The 25330-nt window shown below is 39.5% G+C and overlaps 2 protein-coding genes across 9 annotated transcripts in view; one reads left to right on the top strand and one right to left on the bottom strand.

Moving 5' to 3' along the window:
- LOC145516302 (uncharacterized) overlaps nt 1–2224 on the bottom strand; it is a 52029-nt gene extending 49805 nt beyond the window's left edge. For 5 of the 8 annotated variants that reach the window (XR_014061284.1, XM_081517453.1, XM_081517459.1 and 2 more), the window contains exon 1: nt 2046–2224. The gene's annotated coding sequence lies outside the window, so the exon portion shown is untranslated. Of the gene's footprint in view, nt 1–204; nt 732–1490; nt 1581–2045 lie in introns of all 8 variants that reach the window. The other 3 variants (XM_081517455.1, XM_081517458.1, XM_081517456.1) reach the window with 3 other exon arrangements.
- Nucleotides 1–25330, top strand: part of CSMD1 (CUB and Sushi multiple domains 1) — a 1578457-nt gene that overhangs the window by 904172 nt on the left and 648955 nt on the right. Inside the window, exon 6 of the mRNA XM_081517452.1 lies at nt 15281–15358. Coding sequence (XP_081373578.1) covers nt 15281–15358 — 78 coding nt within the window. The remainder of the gene's footprint in view (nt 1–15280; nt 15359–25330) is intronic.

Here is a 25330-nt window from a genome sequence, read left to right as displayed (position 1 = left end):
AAAACCTGGTCATCAGTTTCTGTCAAGGGTCCATGTTCTAGACATCAGAAAATTCATAAAAAATGTAGGAATTCTGAGTAAGGCTAAGCTAATAAGGGAGCTGAGGGCAAAATAAACTAGTAAAGACAATGATTCCTAGTTTTTTTCCTCATGAAATAAGGTTAAACAGCCCAACGCCCCCCAATCCGCAACCCGCAGTTTCACTTTCCCAAGTTTCAGTTGCCTGAGGTCAACCTTGGTCCAAAAATACCACATGGAAAACTCCAGAAGTAAAGAGTTCAGAAGCTTTAAACACTGCTGTGGTCTGAGTCCAGTGAGGAAATGTCACGAGATCAGTTCCGCCAGCGCCACAGGTGAGACGAGTCAGGTGTCCAGCGGGTCAACCTTTGGCCCCGCAGCAACTTTCCTTTGTCAGAGGGGCTGTTGGGCTGTCACGTGACCCTCATTTTACTGAACAATGACCTTCTGAAGTGCCCAATCCGATGATGTTGGCTGGTCACGGAAGAGACACGAGTGACCCTGGAGGAGTGACGCTGGCAACCGGAATGCAGCAAGCCGGGCAGCACTTCCTTTGGGGGAAGTTCTTGGAGGAGGAAAGAAAGCAATGGCCTGCGGAGCTGGCTGAGGGCTGTGGGAAGAGCCTCGTCTCCTGTAAACCGTGACTGAGGAACACAGGCTGCTTCTGCTGTCGCTCCTCAGAGGGCCGGAGTTCCGCCTCGGCATGACCGGCGCTCAATTAAGAGGGAAGGAGGTGGGAGGAGGGTTAGGGATGGTGGGACACATGTACACCCATGGCTGATTCATGGCGGTGAGCAGCAAAAAACCACCACAATATTGTAAAGTAGCCTCCAATTAAAATAAATTAATTAATTTTTTAAAAAAGAGAGGCAAACAGTGATGTTAAATTAGTAGAATAAGACGGTGTGAGAACCAGAGAGGACTCATCACACGACCGGGTCACAGCAGCATGCTATCCTGTTCTTGTTTGTTATGCATCGTTATCAAGGCTCTCTGACTGCACCCAATTTGGAATTTCAGTTCTGTTACAGGGGTGTGTGTGTGGTGTGTGTGTGTGTGTGTGTGTGTGTGCACCCAATTTGGAATTTCAGTTCTGTTACAGGGGTGTGTGTGGTGTGTGTGTGTGTATGTGTGTGTGTGTGCACCCAATTTGGAATTTCAGTTCTGTTACAGGGGTGTGTGTGTGGTGTGTGTGTGTGTGTGTGTGTGTGTAGGAGGGAGTGTTCTAAGATTCCACCTACCTGCAGCTTCGGGCAGTCTGCAGGGTCATGGGACATATCCCCTCTGGACAGGTGGGGGATATATAGACCATGAGAAAATAACAGGAGAATTGATCTCACGGAGTAAATGAATATGCGCAATAATTGTTTGAAACACAAATACAAACGAGATATCATTTTTAAATTATCAAATTGGTGAATATTTCCTTTTCTATGCTATATAAAATAGATAATGAAGAAGGACCTACTTACTGTATGGGAACTAGACTTGATATTTTGTGATAACTTTTAAGGATAAAGAGTCTAGAAATATGCATATTTCTGAATCACTTCGCTGTGCACCTGAAACAAACACAACAATGTGAATCAGTTATGTGCATTTGTGCTCAGTTGTGTCTGACTCTTTGAAACCCTATGGACACTGTGGCTCTTCTGTCCATGGGATTTTCCAGGCAAGAAAATTGGAGTGGGTTGCCATTTCTTCCTCCAGGGGATTTTTCCCAACTTAGGGATTGAACCTGTGTCTCCTGCATTATCAGGCAGGTTCTTTACCACTGAGCCACCTGGGAAGCCCCTAAGTCAACATGACTCAGTACATACCTTTTGTTATAACAGGATTAACATTATTGGATGTTGAACCTTGTTTAAGGAGCTAACATATCAGTTCATTCAAAGATTTCTTAGATAACACTTTGAAGAGTCAATCAGATCTGAAAACTTCAGTTTGATAATACATGTTTACTAATATATAATTACTTAAATATTGCCTTGTGTAATGTAATAACTGTCCTTAAAAAGAAAACTTACATGTAAAGTGTGGTTAAAACAAGTGGCATTGTTTATGAAGGAAACAGCAGCTGCTGATAAACCAATCAGTTCTAGAATCAGACCAGCAGCTCCAGGATGGCTCTATCCTCGCAAGCCCTATGCTTGTGTGAGCACTGAGTTGGTTCAGTTGTGTCTGACTCTTTGTGACCCAATGAACTGTAGTCAGGCTCCTCTGTCCATGGGATTCTCCAGGAAAGAATCCTGGAGTGGGTTGCCACGCCCACCTCCAGAGAATCTTCCTGACTCAGGGATCAAACTCACGCAGTCTCTTTTCTCTCCTACATTGGCAGACAGGTTCTTTGCCACCAACACTACTTGGGAAGCCCCCACAAGCCCTATAACCTACAATAAATTATTTAACTTCTTTGTAATGCAGTTTTCCTCTGTAATAAACAGCATAAATCTTATAAAGTTGTGGTGAAATTAAGCAGGATGTGTAAAATCACTTAGCAGAGTGTCAAATACATAGAAATCTTCCCACGCAACTCTGATGGTAAAGAATCTACCTGCAATGCAGGAGACCCAGGTTCAAGCCCTGGGTCAGAAGATCCCCTGGAGAATCCCATGGACAGGGGAGCCTGGTGGGCTACAGTCCATGAAGTTGTAGAGTCGGACACGACTGAGTGTCACTAATGCTTTAAAAGTTATTACTCAATAAGAATATCATAATGCTAATAATATTTTATTAGATGTTTACAATATTTCTAGTGGATTCAAGAAAGTACATGAAAAGCTTAAAAATATGGTAATAAATACCAGGGCATCATATGGCAACACTCAGACTTATGAACAAGGAATGACCACTGAATTAGAGGAGAACTGGAGAGTGTGGGGTCTGGAAGTGGGGTAGGGGAGGTGGCATCACAGGCAAGGAGGATCTGGAGAACTGACCACACACAGAGGCAGCAACAGACAGGGTGTTGACTGCTCCCCTTGATCATGGCTGTTTTCAGGTTAGGAGAGAATGGGGAGAGGTGAAAGGAAAGTGATTCCCAGGAGATGTTTCCTCTCTCTGCTCCAGGACAGGAGAGAAAAGGGTCAGGCAATACTGGGGAGTGTGGACCAGACGGTGTTTTGTCTAGCTGTTCTCTGCTTGCACGCTTGCTTTTTTGCTCATTTGCTTTTTCTCGGTTCATAAAGATGGAAAGTGAAACAACATGTTTGTGTAATAATAGAATCGATCAAGCAGAGAAAAGAAAAATGGTTATACAGAAGGAGGAAAAATGATGGCACTGAGGAGATGAGCCCTAGTGCGGAGGTGGGGGCTCTGGTCTTAGATGGGAAATGACTTCACCATCTGTGATAACAACCATAAGATCCTGGGATTATACAGATTTTTATCAGCACTAACATGAACTTTGCATTTATAATAATTAACAGAGAATAGGAAAGTGGATTCAGATTCAGATATTTAGTAATTAAGGTATTTAACCATAGTGACACTTTGATATAGTTTAAAAAAAATGTGTTTAAAATATAAAAGTGATTTGAATTTTTGATGATACTTCTTTAATATAAAACACACAAGCTAATGAAGAAATGCAAAACAGTTTGGGTAAGGGATGATATAATTGGATATATTAATGAAGCAAATTAATATTTTGAAAGTGTTTCTAAAATATCATAGTATAAATGCTTAGAAAAAAGAGTGAGTCTTACAGCAAACAAGTGAAAGAATGCAAACCACTGGGATTCCTCAAAATACATTATTTTTAAATCACTTATCTTTCTCTTCAGAATAATAAAGATTAACAGAAATCTGAGATAACCCAAAAGTTTAGATTCTTCCCCAATAATAAAGGAAAACAAAACATTTTCCAGTCAGCCCATAAACCAAGAATATTTTTCTGAACAATTCCTTGTTTTCCCAAGTCAAGAATAAGTTAAGGCCCTGAAGAGCATGTGCTCTAGAATGTGAGCTGGTGCCTCTCCATTCTTCTGTCAGAAAACAAAACTTTCCTTTGCTTCTGAAGTGAACTCAGTCCTGTTCTGTTGGCTCCAAGGACACCGAGCCAAAGGACTGTTCTTGAGAACTGACTTGTGAGGGTTCGTAAGGAAAGTCCTTGACTTAATAACCAAAGGAAAAATGTATGCTGCAGTTTCTAAAGATCCCTGACTGAGGTTTAAACAAAGAAGGCTTCTTTGAAAGGCCCCAAGTAAGAAATGGCAAACTAAGGAGGATGGAGCTGACCTGGGAGCTCTGTGAGTTATCAGCTCTCCTTGTGGTGGTGGTGATGGGTGGAGTCTGAGGACCCTGGCCCTTGAGCTTGGACCCCCACAAGCCTGCAGAAACTCCATGAAGTTGGAGGCACCCAAGACTGGTGGGGTCTGGGGAGAACTGAACCGAGTTTCTCAAGCTGGTCAGTGTGAGGGAACCACAGAGATCAAACCCTGAGCTTTTGGAGTGGGAACACTGACTCCAAGACCCTAGATTACCAGAGAACTAACCCTAGGGAGTATCAAACAGTGAGAACTCACACAAAGGAAACCACTTGAATACAAAATTTGGCATTTACCAAACCAAAAGTAGCACACTGTGCAGGACACCTCATCTAAACAACAAACAAAACAAAAATACAAACCCAATCATCAGCAGACAGGATCACCACCTCACCCAGCCCTGCCCATCAGAGGAAAAACAAACAACTCAGCACAAATCTCACCCTATAGGAAGCTTACACAAACCACTGGACCAACCTTAGGAGAGCAGAAACCAAAAAGAAGAAAGAATTCAACCTTGAAGCCAGGGAAAAGGAGACCTCAAACACAATAAGTTAAAAAACAATAACGAAAAGGCAGAGAAATACTACACAAATGAAGGAACAAACTAGAAACACAGAAGTTCAAATAAATAAAGAAGAAATAGGCAAACTACCTGAAAAAGAATTCAGAATAATGATAGCAAAGATGATCAAAAACCTTGAAAACAAAATGGAGAAAATGCAAGAATCAATGAACAAAGACCTAGAAGAATTAAAGAATAAACATACAGAGACAAACAAAACAATTGCTGAAATTAAAAATACTCTATAAAGAATCAATTGCAGAATATCTGAAGCAAAAGAACAAATCAGAGAGCTGGAAGATAAAATGGTGGAAATAACTTCTGAAGAGCAGAATAAAGTAAAAAGAATGAAAAGAACTGAGGATAGTATCAGAGACCTCTGAGACAATATCAAATGCACCAACATTCAAAATTATAGGGATCCCAGAAGAAGAAGAGAAAAAGAAAGGGTATGAGAAAATTTTTGAAGAGATTATAATTGAAAATTTCCCCAACATGGAAAAGGAAATGGTCAATCAAGTCACAAAGAGTCCCATACAGGATAAACCCAAGGAGAAACACACCAAGACACATACTAATCAAACTAACAAAGATGAAACACAAAGAATATTAAAAGCAACAAGGGAGAAGCAACAAGTAACGTGCAAGGGAAACCCCACATGCTTAACAGCTGATCTTTCAGCAGAAACTCTGCAGGCCAGAAAGGAATGGCAGGATATATTTAGAGTATTGAAAGGGAAAAATCTACAACCAAGATTACTGTACCTGGCAAGGATCTCATTTAAAATTGATGGAGAAATACAAAGCTTTTCAGACAAGCAAAAGTTAAGAGAATTCAGTACCACCAAAGCAGCTTTACAACAAATATTAAAGGGACTTAAATAGTCAAGAAATACAAGAGAAGAAAAAGATCTACAAAATCAACCCAAAACAATTAAGAAAATGGCAATAGGAACATAAATATCAATAGTTACTTTAAATGTAAATGGATTAAATGTTCCACCCAAAAGACACACACTGGCTGAATGGATACAAAAACAAGACCCACATATATGCTGTCTATAAGAAACCGATTTCAGACCTAAAGACACAAATAGACTGAAAGTGAGAGGATGGAAGCATAAGAAAGCTGTAGTAGCAATCCTCATTTCAGACAAAATAGACCTTAAAATAAAGAAGATTACAAGAGATAAGGAAGGACACTACATAATGATCAAGGGGTCAATCCAAGAGGAAGACATAACAATTGTAAATATCTATGCACCCAACATAGGAGACCTCAATACATAAGACAAACACTAACAGACATAAAAAGAGAAATTGACAGTAACACAATAATAGTAGGAGACTTTAACACCCCACTCACACTAATGGACAGATCATCAAAACAAAATTAAAAAGGAAACAAAAGTCTTAAATGATGCATTAGATGAGATGGATCTCATTGATATCTTCAGGACATTCCATCCAAATGCAGAGGAATACAGCTTCTCAAGTGTACAGACAGGGTGCCTTGGAACATTCTCCAAGGAAGACCACATCTTGAGTCACAAATCAAACCTCAGTCAATTTAAGAAAATTGAAATTATATCAAGCATCTTCTCTGACCACGATGCTATGAGACTAGATACCAATTAAATGAAAAAAAAACTGTAAGAAGCACAAACACATGGAGATTAAACCACACATTTCTAAATAACCAACAGGTTACTGAAGAAATGAAAAGGGAAATCAAGAAATTTCTAGAAACAAATAACACAAAAACATGACAACTTAAACCTATGGGATGCAGCAAAAGCAGTCCTAAGAGGGAAATTGATAGCAATACAATCCTACCTCAAGAAACAAGAAAAACATCGAGTAGACAACCTAACTTTACACCTTAAACAAGTGGAAAAAGAAGAAGAAGATGAACAATAACAACAAAAAACAAAATTAGTAGAAGAAAATAAATCATATCCAGGCAGAAATAAATGAAAAAGAAATGAAAAAGAAATGAAAAAAAAAAAACAATAATAATGATTTATAAAACTAAAAGCTGGTTCTTTGAGAAGATAAAAAAAATTGACAAGCCTTTAGCCAGACTCATCAAGAAAAAAAGAGAGAAGAGTCAAATCAACAAAATTAGAAATGAAAGAGAAGAGGTTACAACAAACAATGCAGAAATGCAAAGGATTATAAGAGATTTTTATGAACAACTATATGGCAATAAAACGGATAACCTGGAAGAAATGGACAGAGTCTTAGAAAAGTTTCATCTTCCAAGGCTGAACCTGGAGAAATAGAAATTATGAACAACCCAATTACAAGCACTGAAATTGAAGCTGTGATCAAGAATCTCCCAGAAAACAAAATCCCAGGACCAGAAGGCCTCACAGGAGAATTCCATCAAACATTTAGAGAAGAGATAATGCCTATCCTTCTAAAATTCTTTCAAAAAATTGCAGAGGAAGGAACACTTCCAAACTCATTCTACAAGGCCACCATCACCCTGAAAACAAAACCAAACAAAGACACCACAAAAAAGAAAAACTACAGGCCAACATCACTGGTGAACATAGATGTGAAAATCCCCAACAAAATTTTAGCAAACAGAATTCAGCAACACATCAAAAAGCTCACACACCATGATCAAGTTGGGTCTATTCTAGAGATGCAAGGATTCTTCAATATGCACGAATCAATCAATATGATATACCATATTAACAAATTGAAAGATAAAAACATATGATAATCTCTATGGATGCAGAAAAAGCCTTTGACAAAATTCAGCACTCATTTATGATTAAAACTCTTCCAAAAATGGACATAGAAGGAACCTACCTCAACATAGTAAAGGCTATATATGATAAGCCTACAGCAAACATTATTCTCAATGGTGAAAAAGTGAAAGCATTTCCCCTAACATCAGGAACAAAACAAGGGTGTCCATTTTCACCACTATTATTCAACATAGTTCTGGAAGTCCTAGATGCAGCAATCAGAGAAGAAAAAGAGATAAAAGGAATCCAGACTGGAAAAGAAGTAAAGCTCTCACTGTTGGCAGATGACATGATACTGTACATAGAAAACCCTAAAGATAGTATCAGAAAATTACTAGAGCTAATCAGTGAATTTAGCAAAGTTGCAGGATACAAAATCAATACACAGAAATCACTTGCATTTCTGTATACTAACAATGAAAAATCAGAAAGAGAAATTAAGGAATCAATCCCATTCACCATTGCAACACAAATAATTAAATATCTAGGAATAAACTTACCTAAGGAGACAAAAGAACTGTACCCAGAAAATTATAAGACACTAATGAAAGAAATCAAAGATGACATAAACAGACGGAGAGATATTCCATGTTCCTGGGTAGGAAGAATCAATATTGTGAAAATGACTATAGTACCAAATGCATTCTACAGATTCAGTGTGATGCTTATCAAATTACCAATGGCATTTTTCACAGAACTAGAACCAAAAATTTCACAATTCATATGGAAACACAAAAGACCCCGAATAACCAAAGCAGTCTTGAGAAAGAAGAATGGAGCTGGAGGAATCAACCTTCCTGACTTCAGATTATACTACAAAGCTACAGTCATCAAGATAGGATGGTACTGGCACAAAAACAGAAATATAGACCAATGGAACAAGTTAGAAAGGCCAGAAATAAACCCATTCACCTATGGACACCTTATTCTGATAAAGGAGGCAAGAATATACAATGGGGCAAAGACAGCCTCTTCAATAAATGGTGCTGGGAAAACTGGACAGCTACATATAAAAGAATGAAATTAGCACACTTCCTAACACCATACACAAAGATAAACTCAAAATGGATTAATGACATAAAGCTAAGACCAGAAACTATAAAACTCTTAAAGGAAAACATAGGCAGGACACTCAATGACATAAATCAAAGCAAGATCCTCTATGACCCACCTCCTAGAGTAGTGGGAATAAAAACAGAAGTGAACAAGTAGGACCTGATTAAATGTGAAAGCTGTGGCACAGCAAAGGGAGCTATAAGCAAGGTGAAAAAAAACAAGCCTCAGAATGAGAGAAAATAATAGCAAATGAAACAACTGACAAAGGATTAATTTACAAAATAGACAGGCAGCTCATTCAGCTCAATATCAGGAAAAAAACAACCTAATGTAAAAGTGGGAGCAAGACCTAAACAGACTTTTCTCCAAGAAAGACATACAGATGGCTAGCAAACACATGAAAAGATGCTCAACATTGCTCGTTATTAGAGAAATGCAAATCAAAACTACAATGAGATATCACCTCAGTCCAGTCAGTATGGCCATCATCAAAAAGTTTACAAACAATAAATGCTGGAGAGGGTGTGGAGAAAAGGGAATGCTCTTGCACTCTCGCTGGGAATGTAAATTGATACAGCCACTATGGAAGACGGTATGGATATTCCTTACAAAACTAGGAATAAGACCACCATATGACCCAGCCATCCCACTCCTTGGTATATACCCTGAGGAAACCAAAATTGAAAAAGACACATGTATCCCATTGTTCATTGCAGCACTATTTACAATAGCTAGAACATGGAAGCAACCTAAATGCCCATCGGCAAATGAATGGATAAAGAAGTTGTGGTACATATACACAATGGAATATTATTCAGCCATAAAAAGGAATGTATTTGAGTCAGGTCTAATGAGGTAGATGACCCTAGAACCTATTATACAGGGTGAAGTAAGAAAAAATATCGTATTCTAATGCGTATATACAGAATCTAGAAAAATGGTACTGAAGAATTTATTTACAGGGCAGCAATGGAGAAACAAACATAGAGAAGAGACTTATAGACATGGGGAGAAGGGAGGAGAGAGTGAGATGTATGGAGAGAGTAACATGGAAACTTACATTACCATATGTAAAATAGATAGCCGACGGGAATTTGCTGTATGGCTCAGGAAACTCAAACGGGCTCTGTATCAACCTAGAGGGGTGGGATGGAGAGGGAGATGGGAGAGAGGCTCAAAAGGGAGGGGATATATGTATACCTATGGCTGATTCATGCTGAGGTTTGACAGAAAACAAACAAAGGAAAAATAATAACTGCCAAAAAAAGAAGTCAACATAAATAATGGAGTTTGAAATGTCATACCTACTAATGTGATAATATAAAAAGACAATGCAAAAATATAAAAGATTAATAGCTTATGGACTGTAATTGCTTGCTTATCAAATGTAGTAGAAAGCTTTGATTAAATAATTGTAAGGCAAATATTAAATAACAGGTACATTTCTAACAATAAGAAAGCTCAATAGATTAATTTATGTACTCAAATACATAAATATTTTAGACTCTATTTTATATAATAAATGTGTAAAGTATTTAAGTATGCAATAATAATACATATAATATATGTAAACATTTACATATATAAGTATATAGTATATAATGTATATATATAATATAACATATAAATTATATAATATATAATATAAATGTGAAAGTGTGTTTTTGTGTGTAGTGAGCTCTTGCAATACAAAGCATTTCCAAGGATTTCACTATTATTGCTATCAGTAATAGTGAATATTCTTTTGATATGCCACTTAGATGGGATTTTTTAGCCTGAAGAAATTTTAGTAAAATTACAATAATGGTCTGAGTTAATAATATGACCAATAAACAGGGCTTATATTTTTAATTCCAAACCCTGGTTTCTTTAGATTTGTCATCAGTTGATATACATACATACATACATATATATATATATGTATGTGAAACAGTTTCCTCTGTAGTTTGTGAGGTTTCTCAATGACTTCTGCCTCTGTGTTTAGTAATTTAGCATTTTTATGACTCAGGAAGAGTGTTTTATCACTCTTTCCAAGCTTTGAGAACCAGTTGTCTAGGCACTCATGGGAAAGAACGGCGATGGAAGAATTTGCTCTGGGTCACTGGTCTTTCTGAGGATGCTACTGTCTGGCTGAGCTACCCTCTCCCTCACTGCTGCTGCCTTCCATGAAAGTGGAAATCTCTCTCCCCAGCCCTGAAGGGTAGGGAGGGAGGAGGACTCTGGGTGGACGACGGGAGGGGCCTCAGGGGGTGATGAGGGGCGAGACCCTTTGAAGAGAGTCTCTTCCCTTTCTTTACAACATTGCCAAGAACCAGGGCTGTCCAGTAAGAGGATGTATTAAAACCGGCCAGAAATCAGAGGAGGGGAGCAAGTACAGCAGTATAGCCCCATCATACTGAAAAAAACCTAAAAACTTTCCTGGTGAATTCCCTAGCTTCACTCAGCTACATAGTTACTTGCAAAATTACAAAATGTATTAGACTCTTGCTAAAGTCTTATATATTCAGATACTATTATTGCACCCTGAAGGCTACTCTTTTTTGTTTTTTTTTTTTAATTTTCTGAAAGCATCAAGTCCTGTTTGTTTTATCTGTTTATTTTGAGTGAGATTTGCTTTGAGTTTTCTGCTATTATCTTGCATCGATCGCCGCATTCGTTACTTATTGTGCGTTTGTCTTCTCTCTCCTGAGTAACTTCAAGATAGAGTTGTCTCAGCACAGAAGTTGGCTGTGATGGGAGACACATGAAGGCTTGCTGGTTCAGATCAAAGCCATGCTCTGGGGAGATCTGGTGCGGACACCATGCCTCCTCAGCGGGGACAGCGGGTTCCTGATGTGGCTTCCATTTGCTGTGTTGTCTGTCACCAGGACACAGAGATGTGGATGAGAATGAAGCACAGACGTGGAGGGAGCAGGGAGAGGAATGGTTCTCTGCAAGGGTGTCCTGAGTGGATGGGAGGTGGGGATGCCCACCAGGGAGCATCCTGTGGGGTGACTCCTGTGGACGGGAGGAGACAGAGCAGCAGGAACAGAGGGAGCCAGGGGGCTGCGTGGGGGTTCATCCAGATGGCCTCAGCGATGCCAGGGCCCTTGGAAACAGTTCTGGAACTGTCCGCCACCCCCTGGGGGTGGACTACACCATGGCAGGAATCACGGGGTGGTCCCTGACATGATCTGCCCCTGAAGATGTGGCCCCTGGTGGTCTGTCCCTGAGGGTCCCCTGGGGAGGCTGGCAGCAAGCAGCCACCACTGGCCACTCCTTCCATGCGGGGCCGTCAGCGGGCAGCACCCCATGTTCACCAGGAGTGGTGTCCACCCCAGGAGTCCAATGGTCTAGCCATAGCACTGGTCAGAATGACCAGTTAGAACCACATTACCACACAGGATGAACTTCTCAGTGATCTCTCCAAGGTGTATAAAGTCCCTTCACCACTCTGATTTCCCTTGTGGAAAAACATAGCATAAGAACTCATGCTCACGTGCGAAGATTTGACAACCCACGTATACAATGTTTACATGTTTCGTCAGGCCACATGACTAGATGAATGGGATCAGGATTCAAAATCCAAGGCCAGGCCCTGTTGGATTATGTCAAGAAGGGAACATTCCACTCATCACTCCTGTGTTCAGCTAAACATGCAGAGTCATGGAAACAAAGAGATCATGCAAATAATATTTTTTAAAAGTCAAGGATACTTTAAGTATCTTTGATATTAATTTCTCATTTAAACGCTTTCTTCTCTGTAATCATCTTCTGTGTTTTTTCACTCTTTTAACCTTCTTGAGGCTTTCAATGGCTAAGTTGAGGATCTCTCTTGATAAATGTTGCACTGCACTTGAAAATATGTAGGATCTTTCCAAATATCCTTTGATACTGATTTCTAACATCAGTTCAGTTCAGTCGCTCAGTCATGTCCAACTCTTTGCAACCCCATGGACTGCAGCACGCCAGGCCTCCCTGTCCATCACCAACTCCCAGAGCTTGCTCAAACTCATGTCCATTGAGTTGGTGATGCCATCCAATCATCTCATCCTCTGTTGTACGCTTCTCCTCCTGCCTTCAATCTTTCCCAGCATCAGGGTCTTTTCAAATGAGTCACTTCTTCATATCAGGTGGCCAAAGTATTGGAGTTTCAGCTTCAGCATCAGTCCTTCCAATGAACACCCAGGACCGATTTCCTTTAGGATGGACTAGTTGGATCTCCTTGATGTCCAAGGGACTCTCAAGAGTCTTCTCCAGCACCACAGTTCAAAAGCATCAGTTCTTCAGCACTCAGCTTTCTTTATAGTCCAACTCTCACATCCGTACATGACTACTGGAAAAACAATAGCTTTGACTAGACAGACATTTCTTGGCAAAGTAATGTCTCTACTTTTTAATATGCTGTCTAGGTTGGTCATAACTTTTCTTCCAAGGAGCAAGCGTGTTTTAATTACATGGCTGCAGTCAGTGTCTGCAGTGATTTTGGAGCCCCCAAAAATAAAGTCTGTCACTGTTTCCACTGTTTCCTCATCTATTTGCCATGAAGGGATGGGACAAGATGCCATGATCTTAGTTTTCTGAATGTCTAGTTTTCAGCCAACTTTTTCACTCTTCTGTTTCACTTTCATCAAGAGGATTTTAGTTCTTATTCGCTTTCTGCCATAAGGGTGGTGTCATCTGCATATATGAGGTTATTGATATTTCTCCCTGCAGTCTTGATTCCAGCTTGTGCTTCATCCAGCTCAGTGTTTCTCATGATGTATGGATTTCTAACATAGTTCCACAGTGATAAGAGAACAGAGTGCATGATTTCAATACCTTTAGACTGTGAAATTTTTAGACCTTGTTTTATATGTCTAGTTATGTTCCAATATCTCCTGGTTTATAGTATATGGCAGCTTGAATAGAATTTGTATCCTGATGTTGTGTGGACATTGTATAAACCTTAATCATGTTGAATTGGTTCATAATGCTTTTCAGGTCTACTGTATCTTTCCACTTCTCTCTGTTTTCATACTGTTAATTTTTGAGAGTTTGCTATAGAAACTCCAACTAAAAATCTTAATTTATCTACTGAAAAAAAATAATTGTAGTATATAGAAGAACTATCTTTAATTTTGTTCTGTATTTTCCAGGTCTCCTGCAAATATGTTGTTATGCTTTCATAATTAAAAAAAATAAAAATTAGAAAAAATTTTTGAAACATAATCCAGTGGTCTTTTAGGTAGAAATAATACTAGCTTGGGCTTCCTGATAGCTCAGTTGGTAAAGAATCTGCCTGCAATGCAGGAAACCACAGTATAATCCCTAGGTTTGGAAGATCCACTGGAGAAGGGATAGGCTACCCACTCCAGTATTCTGGCCTGGAGAATTCCATGGACTGTATAGTCCATGGGGTCGCAAAGAGTCAGACACGACTGAGCAAATTGCACTTGCACTTTCAATACCAGCTTGCCATTATGCTTGTGCAGTGGTTATGAATTGGCTCCAAAGCAAAGAGCATAACCCAGGACAAAGGCGGTCAGGCAGGAGGAACTCTCTTCTGCTCAGGAAAGTGTCAGTTCTGTGTTCTCTTCAGATCTTCAGCTGATTAGATGAGGCCCAGCCACCTGGAGAGGGGCAAGCTGCTTTACTCAGTCTATGGATTTAATACTTACTCTCTTCCCAAAACCATCTTCACAGAAACATCCAGGAAAACATTTGACAAGACATCTGGGCACTCTTTGCCCCAGTCAAGTTGACACATAAACTAACCATCACACCCTCTTTACAGATAAATTGACAGGCTCTGAGTTAACTTGCACAGGCAACAGAGATACCAGGTTGTGAGCAAAGATTTGAACCCAGAGCTTCATGGTACTCTAGGTCCATATATGTAAATCATATGTAAGCATATAATTCATAAATGTTTGCTATTTTTAATTTTAATAACATATAAGTTTGATGTTTAAAGCAAATTATTTCATATTAAATTTTCTTTTTCTAGTTTCTTCCCACAAATGACTTCCCACTTTTTCCCCCAGAAATGACCAGAGAAATAGAATTTGTTAAAATATTTGATGTAGGACTTAGAAAAATCAAGAAATATTTACAGGTGAGAACTATAATTTTAGAAATCCATACCATACATGTATTTTTATATTGCCTATAGGTTATGAGAGTCTAGAAGTACTGGTGTCCTTTTATTTAACATTTCATTCCAAGCACTCAAAACAGGATTTCCTCATAGTAGCTCCCCACCAATGAATATTTGTTAAATTTTGAGTGATTAAATGACTAGATGAATAAATAAATACCTTTTATCTGTCCTCAAATTTTTTCATGAATGTAACAGGATTAAAAAGTGGTGGTAAACAGGTTTGGATGTAGGCGATAATCTCACCACATATTATTTTTGCTTCTAACACTGTGATTATAAGATACGATCTTGCTGGCTGATAGCCTTGCATTAATTATTCACAAGCTCTTGTACTTGGTTTAGTTTGCATCATTCACCCCTTAGAACATGTCCCATATTCCAGGGGTTGGTAAGAAAGCAGTTATGACTAGAGATGCTGTGAAGATAAAATACAGTTTCAGGATATTGCTCCAAGTCTAAGCTAATAATGTTTTTCTTTTGTTTCTTCCAGTGAAAAAGGCGATTGAATTGAAGTCAAGAGGAGTCAAGGTGATGCCCAGCAAGGACAGCAGCCATAAGAACTCTGTCTGTAAGTCACCCCTCTTTCTGTATGAGGATGGATGTGTCCATTAGAGGGGAGTGGTTCTGGAGAAGTGATTCTATAAACTGCCTTCCCCACTGCATCTCATTCTGCTCTCCTACCTTCAAAAATATTTTCTGGGAGAGAGAGTCTACACTAACTTCACTCTATTTGGAGAGAGCGTATGTTCATCTTAATTCTAAATGTATCTCACGCCTGTCTGTGCCCTCTGCCCTCATGGGCCACTGTCTGAGAGTGGACCTTCCAGGGTTCTCTATTCAGTGGCTGTTTCACCCTCAGGAGTTTTGATCACCGTTTCTCTTTCCATTCTAGTATATGCTCAAGTATATACTCCCTGATAGATAATTATGGGCAATATTATTCAAATTAAACTGGACTTAATGAAGGAAGAAAACTACTGGAGGACAAGAAGAAAGGTAGTAGGACAAGAAGTAATTATTTCAAAATAAAGGTTTAGTATTTTGCTGTTGTTAGTTTTTAGTTCAGAATGTTTCCTAAAATGGGGGATGCGGTGTTTATAATTATTTTGAAGTTGATATTTTTTATGGATAAAAACCTTGCAGAAGCAGTCCATAGGAACATAGAACTATGTATTGAGTGACCCTTTCCATCAAATCAACATGAGGTCTGAGACCAGAACAGGCAGACATCGAATGTATCTCTTAGTGCCACATTCAAGCAGGAGCTTTTTTGTGAAAAAGAAAATAAGTATGTCTGAGTCCTTATCTGAATGCAAATTGACGAATGAGTCATAACTCATTGGTATTAGAAAGCGTTCCGTCCTTTCTCCCAACAGTATTACACCACGTTTTTTGTGAGACTTGAAAATTAATCATTAGAGGAAATGAAGAATTGAGGAAACTGCGAGCCTTCTAAGATCAGCCTTGTAATAAATGGTAATATGTTATTCATGCGGAAGGTGTGGCTGAGGAAACTAAATTAAGTGCTTCAGAGAAAAGAGGACACCGACTTTGAAGCTGGAGAGACAAGGATTCAATAGCTGTGAGAGTGTTGGTTGTATTCAAATCCAAGTTGCATCATTTATAAAAGAAAAATGGTAATGATTCTTGTTGAGTAGATGAAGCATGGTGTTTATAACTGCTTATTCCAGTGTAGGGTAGGGAGTGGGCATTCTGCAACCACACCCATTAGGAATTTGCTGTACACAAAGAGAAGAAGGAATGATTGTACATAGTAGGTCAGCCAAGACTTCAAACAACCTGGATCTTACTTGCCAGAGGAGGAGGTAGGACCTGGAGTACTGACCTTGTTTTCTAAGATCTTAGGAAATAGTTTGACTCCTCACAGGAGGTAAGCCCAGGACACAGAGCCCCTAAAGCTCCATCCAGGACACAACCTTTTCCTAGGAAGCAGTGACCCACTTCCCATCGTGATGGGGTCAGAGGGGACACACGAAGGTGATGCATGTATTTTATAGATACAGTGAGGCTTGCTGCAGGCATGTCAGCCGCTGACACTCTTATTAAGTCATTTATATACAGATTATCTGATTTATTTCCATTCAGTATTTATATTAAACGTGGTGTCTTTGGTACTTATCTCATTGTTTTTTCAAGCCATTCAACAAGCCATGGTCTCTATATTTCTGGGCTTCCCTGGTGGCTCAGAGGGTGAAGAATCTGCCTGCAATGCTGGAGACCCAGGTTTGATCGCTGAATTGGGAAGATCCCCTGGAGAAGGGAATGGCAACCCACTCCAGTATTATTGCCTGGAGAATTACATGGACAGAGGAGCCTGACAGGCTACAGTCCATGGGATTAAAAGAGTCAGACATGACTAAGGGGCTAACACTTCACTTTCTCTTTTCTTCACTTGTGGTTTACCCTGAGTGTGGGATTTTTCTTGGAGACAACAACCTCTGATGTTCTTGAGGTTAAATCTAAGTATACAGGCCTCTCAGGCACAGAGAACGTAGCTGGCTCTGGACCTCAATTCCTCCCCACTGAGGGTTTGGGAAAGGCTGTAAGGAAATACAGAAACACTTAGCACAGGATCTGACAGCTATGGTTTGCTGTTGGTCCACCTCATCTGTGTGGACCTCTATGTTGGTAGTTTTCTTTCTACCTGGACGTTTTTGTTTATGAGTCCGTCTTCTTCCCGAGACTCCTCACCGAGTAAGAAATGGGACAGCAGAGGCTGTGTGATTATCCATTGACTGCCCCCTCCCCCAATCGAAGCCTGCACCTGCTGCCCGTCACTGGTGCAGAGCTAGTTTCACTGCAGAACGACAGGAGTGACTGGCGAGAGCAGCTGTCCTCTTACTCTGAACGCTTACTTTGTATTAGAGTCAACTGACAATATTGTATTAGTGTCAGGTGTAGACCAGAGTGATCCCATTATGGATATACATGGATCTATTTTTTTCAAATTCTTTTCCTTTTTGTGCAGAGTTGCCTGGTCTATACAGTAGGCCTTTGTTGGTTATCTATTTTAAATATAGTAATGTGTACGAGTCAATTCAAACCTCCCAATCTATCCCACCCCCATTGCTATTTGCAATAGCCAACACATGGAAACAACCTAAATGTTGACATATGAAGAGATAAAGAGGTGGTATTTGTTTTTGTTTTTCAGTTGCTAAGTCATGTCCAACTCTGTGTGACCCCATGGACGGTAACTTGCCAGGTTTCTCTGTCCTCTACTGTCTCTCAGGGTTTGCTCAAGAAGTGGTTGTATATACACAATGGGATTCCAGAGTGGCTCGGTGGTAAAGAATCCGCCTGCCAATGCAGGAGATGCAGGTTCATTCTTGGGTCAAGAAGATCCCCTGGAGAAGGGAATGGCAACCCAGTCCAGTATTCCTGCCTGGAAACTCCCGTAGACAGAGGGGCCTGGCGAGCTACAGTCCACAGGGTTGCAGAGTTGGACATGACTTAGCAACTAACACACACACACACACACACACACACCATGGAATATATATTAAATGGAATGTAACCCAAGCTAACAAGCACTTAGCAAATGTTTGATGATTAAATAAATGAAGAAGGAAAAATATCCATGTTGTGGAGCAAAAGCCCTGTATATTCTCTCTTTTATACCTCTCAGTGAAATCTGATGAATAGTTTGTGGATTTTGCCCTGGAATCACTAAGTCAATTTGTTCCTCCATCCTGCCCTGACTTCATGTTACCAATTAAACCTCAGCAATTCACTCTAATCCTTAACATGCATCAATTTAACTGTGTAAGGTGGAGTGACCTGAAAGGCTGTGTAGATATTTCAACTCACCTATATAGTGAGGGCTATTGTCTACCTCACCTCTTAGAATGAAATGACTTACAAATTTAGTTTTTCATCAGTTTCATTTATTATTGATTAAAGATGTTTTCAGGAAATCCCAAAGAGAATCAAGGTATTAATTCTGCAGAATGCTCTAAGTTTCTAGTTACTTAAAGCTTTAAAGGATTGCAGCATAACTGGGCTCACACAGCAAGAAGGATACCTGGGATAACTCAGTCAGCACCTTCCCATTTTCTTTGCATCCCTAAAAAATGGCAGGGGGCTCCTCCTTGTTCTGGGATTGGAAGCTCTCAGTACCAAAGGATTGTTAAATTGCTACCCTTTTTACATGGTGGTAACTGTAGACTTACTTTCTTCCTTTTTATCTTGACGTTCTTGTCTATAGAATACAATGTTAGCAGCCCTAAGTGTGAGAGTCAGGAGGGTAGGTAATCCGTTACGGCCCTTCTAACTCAAAAATGTAAAACTCTGTAGGGAGAAGGACAAACAAAAGCCTTGGTTGTTATTTTTCAGCTAGAGATTGTTCTCCCTGTGTAAAGTTAAAGACAAATGATTTTACAAATCCAATATTGATTTGTTGTAACTCACTCAGAAGAATTGATGGCACATGCTGTGTATTAAGCATCTGCAGTTACAACAGTTTATACCCAAGCAGGATAGGACATTTGGTTCAGAGCCATTATTTAATGTAAAGCTGATTGAAACATGGTGGAAAAATGGGAAAATATAATGCATTGTGTTATAAACCCTTGGGAAAAAATAACAACAGCATACTATGAAATAAATGACCCTAAAATTCTTCTACTTTTGACTGTAAGCCATTTATTTCATTGCCTTTGTTTCCATGGGCAATCAATTTTCTTCCACCTCTGAAAAAATACCTGAAGTGAAACAGAATGATATTTATTCAAAATTGCCAAATAGTCCTGTTAATGAAAAGCAATTGATCAAATATTGTCTTTTATAATATATTGTCTTTCTCTTTTGTCTCAGACACAGTTATTTGGAAGGGCACATTTTACGAGTTTTGTAGTTCCATTTTTTGGACAACAGTGTAAATGATGCCTTGGCTACATTGTACAGTTAAGGATGCAGTTGTAACAATGTAATGTTTGATTTAGCCTCTTAACATGGTGTGGCTCATTAATCCACTTTCTAAAATATGCCCTTATAAATGATCATCCTAGCTGTGCTGGGTCATGCTGTGTTATCTACTTATCACTAAAATTGCTAAATTCAGTCTTCGTCTTCTTATGTTTGGGATAATTTAAGAGCAAATGGAATATATTAGTATGTAATATTCCATTTTTACTTACATTCCAGGGTGCTAAATGGAAAAAAAAAAGTTAATCTTGTCTTTTTCCATAATTTCTTCCATTCCTGTCAGCCTCCAAATTTAGCAACATAATCACACCAAAAAAATGGACTCCACCCAGGAAAAGACTCTGCTTTCAATCCTCTCTCTGTAAACAGGGATTAGTGCAAGCTAAGGAATGGGAAAAAAGAAACCATTAATCCCTTTTTGATAGGGGTAAAAGGAGAGATAAAGGAAAGGCAAACCATCCCAATAATTGTCAATATTTGGAAAGCAGTTTCAGTGTGATCCACTGCCAGAGCAGAATGAAGCATCTCTGATTAATGATCCCAGACCTCTCTCTCCATTTCCACACTGGTGCATCCACCTGCCCACCCAACATTTGCACACCCAAGTGTAATAAGCATCTCTTTCCCTCTGAAAAAAGGCCACTGCTCTTCCCTGTTGGGGACCCAGAGCCTGGACACCAGCCAGCCTGCTGCCCCAGCATATGTCAGAAGCCAACCACATCTCTTCACCCCAAACCACTGCTGTTCTCAGGTGCTTTACTCACCAGTCTCACCCCAGATCCCTATCTCTGCCCATTTCCCTGCAGTCGAGACCCCCACACTTCATCCAGAGTGACCAGGAGCCCACATCCGTGGAATCTCATCACTCTTCCGCTCAGAATCCTTTGAAGCTTTCCCATCACTGCCCAAGTGAGCCCATGTCCATTACAGAGGCCCACGGGACTGCCTCACCCCTGCTCTCCATCTGTTCTCCCCCGGCCCTTGTCCACTAGCTTTGGGGCTAGTTCTTAAAGCTCCCACCTCAGTCTTTGTTGCTCTGTCTCCTCAGTCTGAGGTGGTCTCCCCAAGGCTCCTCATCTCTCCCTTCCTTCACATCATTTCTCAGAGCTTACCTGCTCCCTAGGCTCTCACGGGTCACCCTGCCTACCTTTTGCACACCTCGCGCAGGCATTACTTTACCCCTCTGGTTACCTGTTCTGCTTTTCTCTGTATCATTTATCACAGTATATCATACATAAGGGCTTTCAGGTGGTGCAGCGGTAAAGAATCTGTCTGCCAGTGAAGGAGACGTGGGTTCGATCCCTGAGTTGGGAAGATCCCCTGGAGAAGGGAATGGCAACCCACTCCAGTATTCTTGCCTGGAAATCCCATGGACAGAGGAGCCTAGTGGGCTACAATCCATAGAGTTGCAAAGATTTGGACATGACTGAGCACATACACACACCCTTCATACATGTCATTCTTGTTATTATATGTTATATGTGCATATTTAGCATATGCAGTTATATGAATATGTGGAGGTGAATATGAGGAATATTATATATATTAATATGATATTGACATTTATGCATAATATGTATATTCTACATTGTATATACATTATATATAAATATATTAAATATGATATAATATAACATATGATTATATGACATATAATTATAATAGTATATTAAATTCATAGACATTATCATTTACTTCCTCTCTCTTCCAATCCTCCCACTAGAATACTGACTCTTTGAAGGCAGATATTTTTGTCTGCTCTCTTCACTGATACCTCCCAAGTGCCCAGCAGAGAGGCGCAGGGACACAGCAGTTGCTCAGTAAACACTTGTCCATTGAACGACTGAGTTTCCTAGTTGTGTGGAGGCCTGAAGAAGTGTGGTAAGGTGACATGATAATCTTCTTCAGTTAGGTCTTTGTGCTCCATGTCACTTTCAAGCCTTCAGCAGGAAAACCTTGAGGAAAGACAAACAGCTGTCATGGAGATGTTCAAAGTACATTCTTTTCCTAGAGGAAATTACAGTCTCCTGGTCATTCAAGTCATATAAATGTTTATCAGACCAGGAGAGTTATAAGAAAAATAACAACACTTATTGAGCATTGAGTAAAAATAGAAATTTATTAGCTTTCAGAATAGTAGTAGGTCAACCCATAAAATGTAAGAATCCATAGACAGGATGTTAAGCAACATTAAATTAGGTCCTTTGCAAGTTAAGACACCCTGTTTTCTATATTGTACCTTGTCAGTGACTGATTCCCTCGAATCTCTCATTTATAGACATGTGCTTGGCAATGGTTAAGAGAAAATCATGCTTATTACCAAAATTATATGTAGTATATGAATGAGGCACATCTAATTAAATAACTGGTCAATTAAAATAAAATACCATAGTCTTAGAATCCCTATACCTGCTGCATGGAAGGAAACATTAAAACCATGAGGAATTAGTCTTTTTCAAGTTTTTGTAACAAGGTGACAGCGTCTGGTAGTAAAACCTCATTGTCAGCCTGGATTCTGTGCTCTAGTGGGTTAGAAAATACAACACTCTAATTTTCCTCTACGCCACTGCTGGATGAATCCATTTGTTACTGAGCTGATGACTAGGACATGCTGGCTTTTAGAAAGGGCATTTGAAGAACCACAGAGAAAGCCAGCCCCGCCACTCTCCAGGTGCTTCTCTGGATTTGGAGCTTGAAGAGGGCTGTGGTCATGAGGGAGATGGGATGAGAGGAGGAGAATGGAGTGAGGCTGTTAAGAAACTCGAGTGACTCCCATAATAGGGCTGCTAAGACAGGCTTCTCAGGGAGCAGAAGTCACACCACGGCCCTCAGTCTCATCAGCTGTAGATGATGCTTTGTGTGGTTTCCGCCTCGGAAACTTGAGTCTAGAAATAACTTGCAGCCAGCATTTTCATCAGACCACACTTCCCCAGGTAACTGGATACATTATTGTTTTATGAATCCCCACATGAATAGTCTTCAAAAATTAACAGGATTTGCTTTATCCAGTTACAAAAAAAAAAGCCCACATTTTGTTTTATAATAATATAGTTATAGTCACTAAGCTTGTTACTACATTGCTGGAAATGTCACCCATCATCAGATTTTGTTTTTAGGGGACTTTATTGCTGTAGTATTAATGGGTGATTTATTTGAGTGGTGGTAGACCAAAGTGATTTGTAAAACTGCTAAAACAAGGTACATATGCTGTGTTCTGTGCTGGATTTCTGGCGCTGAGTGCTCTTGATCTTGCTTTAAAGCAGGTTTTGACAGTGGAAAAAATAATAGCTCCATTAACCTCTAACAGTTCTATCAAGGTTTAATAAAACGCAAAGGATAATTGCCCCTATCTGCTTTGCTTCATCATAAAATGCAACAATATGAAGTTTTGCAATTGTTAAAGAACCTTGTTTTCTTAACAAAGATCCATTCGCATCTAGCATGAATAGAGTAGGTTGTACAAATTGCTCCATAAATCAGGTAAGTAAATTATGCTTGCAGTTTCTAAGTAGGCCTTTGTCACTGCAGGAGCTAAAATATCTTTTAAAATGCCAAGGAAAATCTTGCTGGGAAGAGAACTGCTATCTAGATACATTGGGAAGAATGGCATCACTGGTAACTAGAAGCAAAGCTAGGTGGTTCATCAATTATTTATCACATCATTTACATATGTCATTTCTTAAGTAACCAGAAAAAAAGAATCTGTTAGAATATGGAAAGGAAGATATAGCTTGGTTCAGTTGTGCTGTAAACCCAGTAGGAAGTAAAATCCTTTATAAATGGGTTCAGCATATAGTTACAGAGCATAATCAATTAACTAAAAGGATGTACTCACTGTACAAAATGACTACAGATCTGTCCTTTTATTTCAAAAAGTGAACAGGAAACACCCTACAGATTATAGCAGACTTGAAAGAACAGGATATATCTTAGCATTTCCATCACTTACCTTTTAGAAGCCCAACATATCACACACATTTTTATTAAATTTTATAAGATAACTTAATCTTCCCATATAATTGGATAAAAAACACTCTGAAACTGTAGAGAATTGTGGGACTATTGGTGTTTGTGTGTCAACACAGGTACATAATTCCAGTAGCTGTTAGGAGAGTAAATTGCTATTACTATTTCATCGTAATTTAATTATCTTATATGATCAAATGTTTGCTACTGAGTAACTTCAGTCAGAAGCTCTAAAGATTAAACAAATTAATCATGGTAGCTCCTTTATGAATTAAATTAAAACCTTCCATTCTATACACAAGGCAACTAAGTCGGCCAGTTAAATTAATTAGCCCTGATATAAAGATAGATAGGGGAGTCTGGAGTTAAAGACCAAGAAGTACTCAGACCATCAAGGGGAATTCGGAAAAGACGCACATTCCTTAAGCCTCATCATTTTATTTAAAACACATTTTTAAAGGTGTGAGCAGAACACTGAAAATATTTTCATATTAAGCCCTTTCATAGAATCACAGAATTGTAAAATTGAACTTGACTTTCAGCTTTCAGGGTGACAGTTTGTCCAGACTGATAGCTCTGCCTCACTGAAGGAGAAATTCAGAGATAAATGAACTGATGTTGATCAAATGGTGATAATGCTGGTAATTTATGTTGATTTTAAGGGAAGTAGTCAGTGTGTTCATGGAAAAGGTGAGAAGAAGCATGGTTTCTGCCTGTTCATTTTGACTGAAGGAGGAGGGGCGATGCCCGTCTTCATTCAGTTATTCAGGGAACTCTCAAGCACTCAGGTTCAGCTAAGAAGCTGGTGCACTCACAGCTACCTGACTGGCACACCTGTCGTGTTGCTAATCTCTTTTCTAGCAAGAACAGCAACAACAACAAAAAGAAACTTTATTTTGAAATCATCACAGATTTTCAGGAAATTGTAGTAAAATCTATAAGGAGGCCTTGTACCTTCACTCAATTTCCCTAGTTGTAGGATAATCTCAAAACTGGAAAAGTGACTTTGGGACAGTCCACAGAGCTTATTCAAACATCATCAGTTTTACCGGGGCCCTCTCATGTATGTGTATGTGTGTGTGTGTGTGTGTGTGCGTGCGTGTGTGTGTGTGTGTCTGCACAGTTGCATCACCGGTGTGGAGTCCTACACTCCATACACAGAGCAGTGCCCTCCCCAAGGCTGCCTGAGCTGCCCTCCTTGGCTAATCTTCACTCGATCAGTTTGTTCTTTCAAGAATACCATACACATGGAACCGTACACTGTGTGATCTCTTATGACTGGCTTTTCCTCTCAGCATAACTCCTCTGTGAACCATCCAAGTGGTTGTGTGTATCAGTAGTTGGTTCTTTTTCGGTGCCATAGGATTCTCCACAGCAGAGATGCATCACTGTTTAACCATTGGCCTGTTGAATGACATTAGGTGTGCTTCCAATTTTTGCTCTTAAGAACAAAACTGTTATTGCCATCTTGATATGAAGAGTTTTCCTGAACATGGGTTTTAATTTCTCTTGAATAAAATCCTGGGAGAGTAATTGCTGGATCATATGATAGCATGTCAGTTTTATAAGAAACAGCCAAACAGATTTCCAGAGTGGCTGTACCATCTTATGTCCCCAAAACAATATA

Source organism: Giraffa tippelskirchi, chromosome 8 (assembly GCF_054371585.1).
Source record: "Giraffa tippelskirchi isolate mGirTip1 chromosome 8, T2T-mGirTip1v1.2.pri, whole genome shotgun sequence".
Classification (NCBI taxonomy): domain Eukaryota; kingdom Metazoa; phylum Chordata; class Mammalia; order Artiodactyla; family Giraffidae; genus Giraffa; species Giraffa tippelskirchi.
Note: the sequence above shows the minus strand (reverse complement) of the source record. Positions and strands in the feature narration are given on the sequence as shown.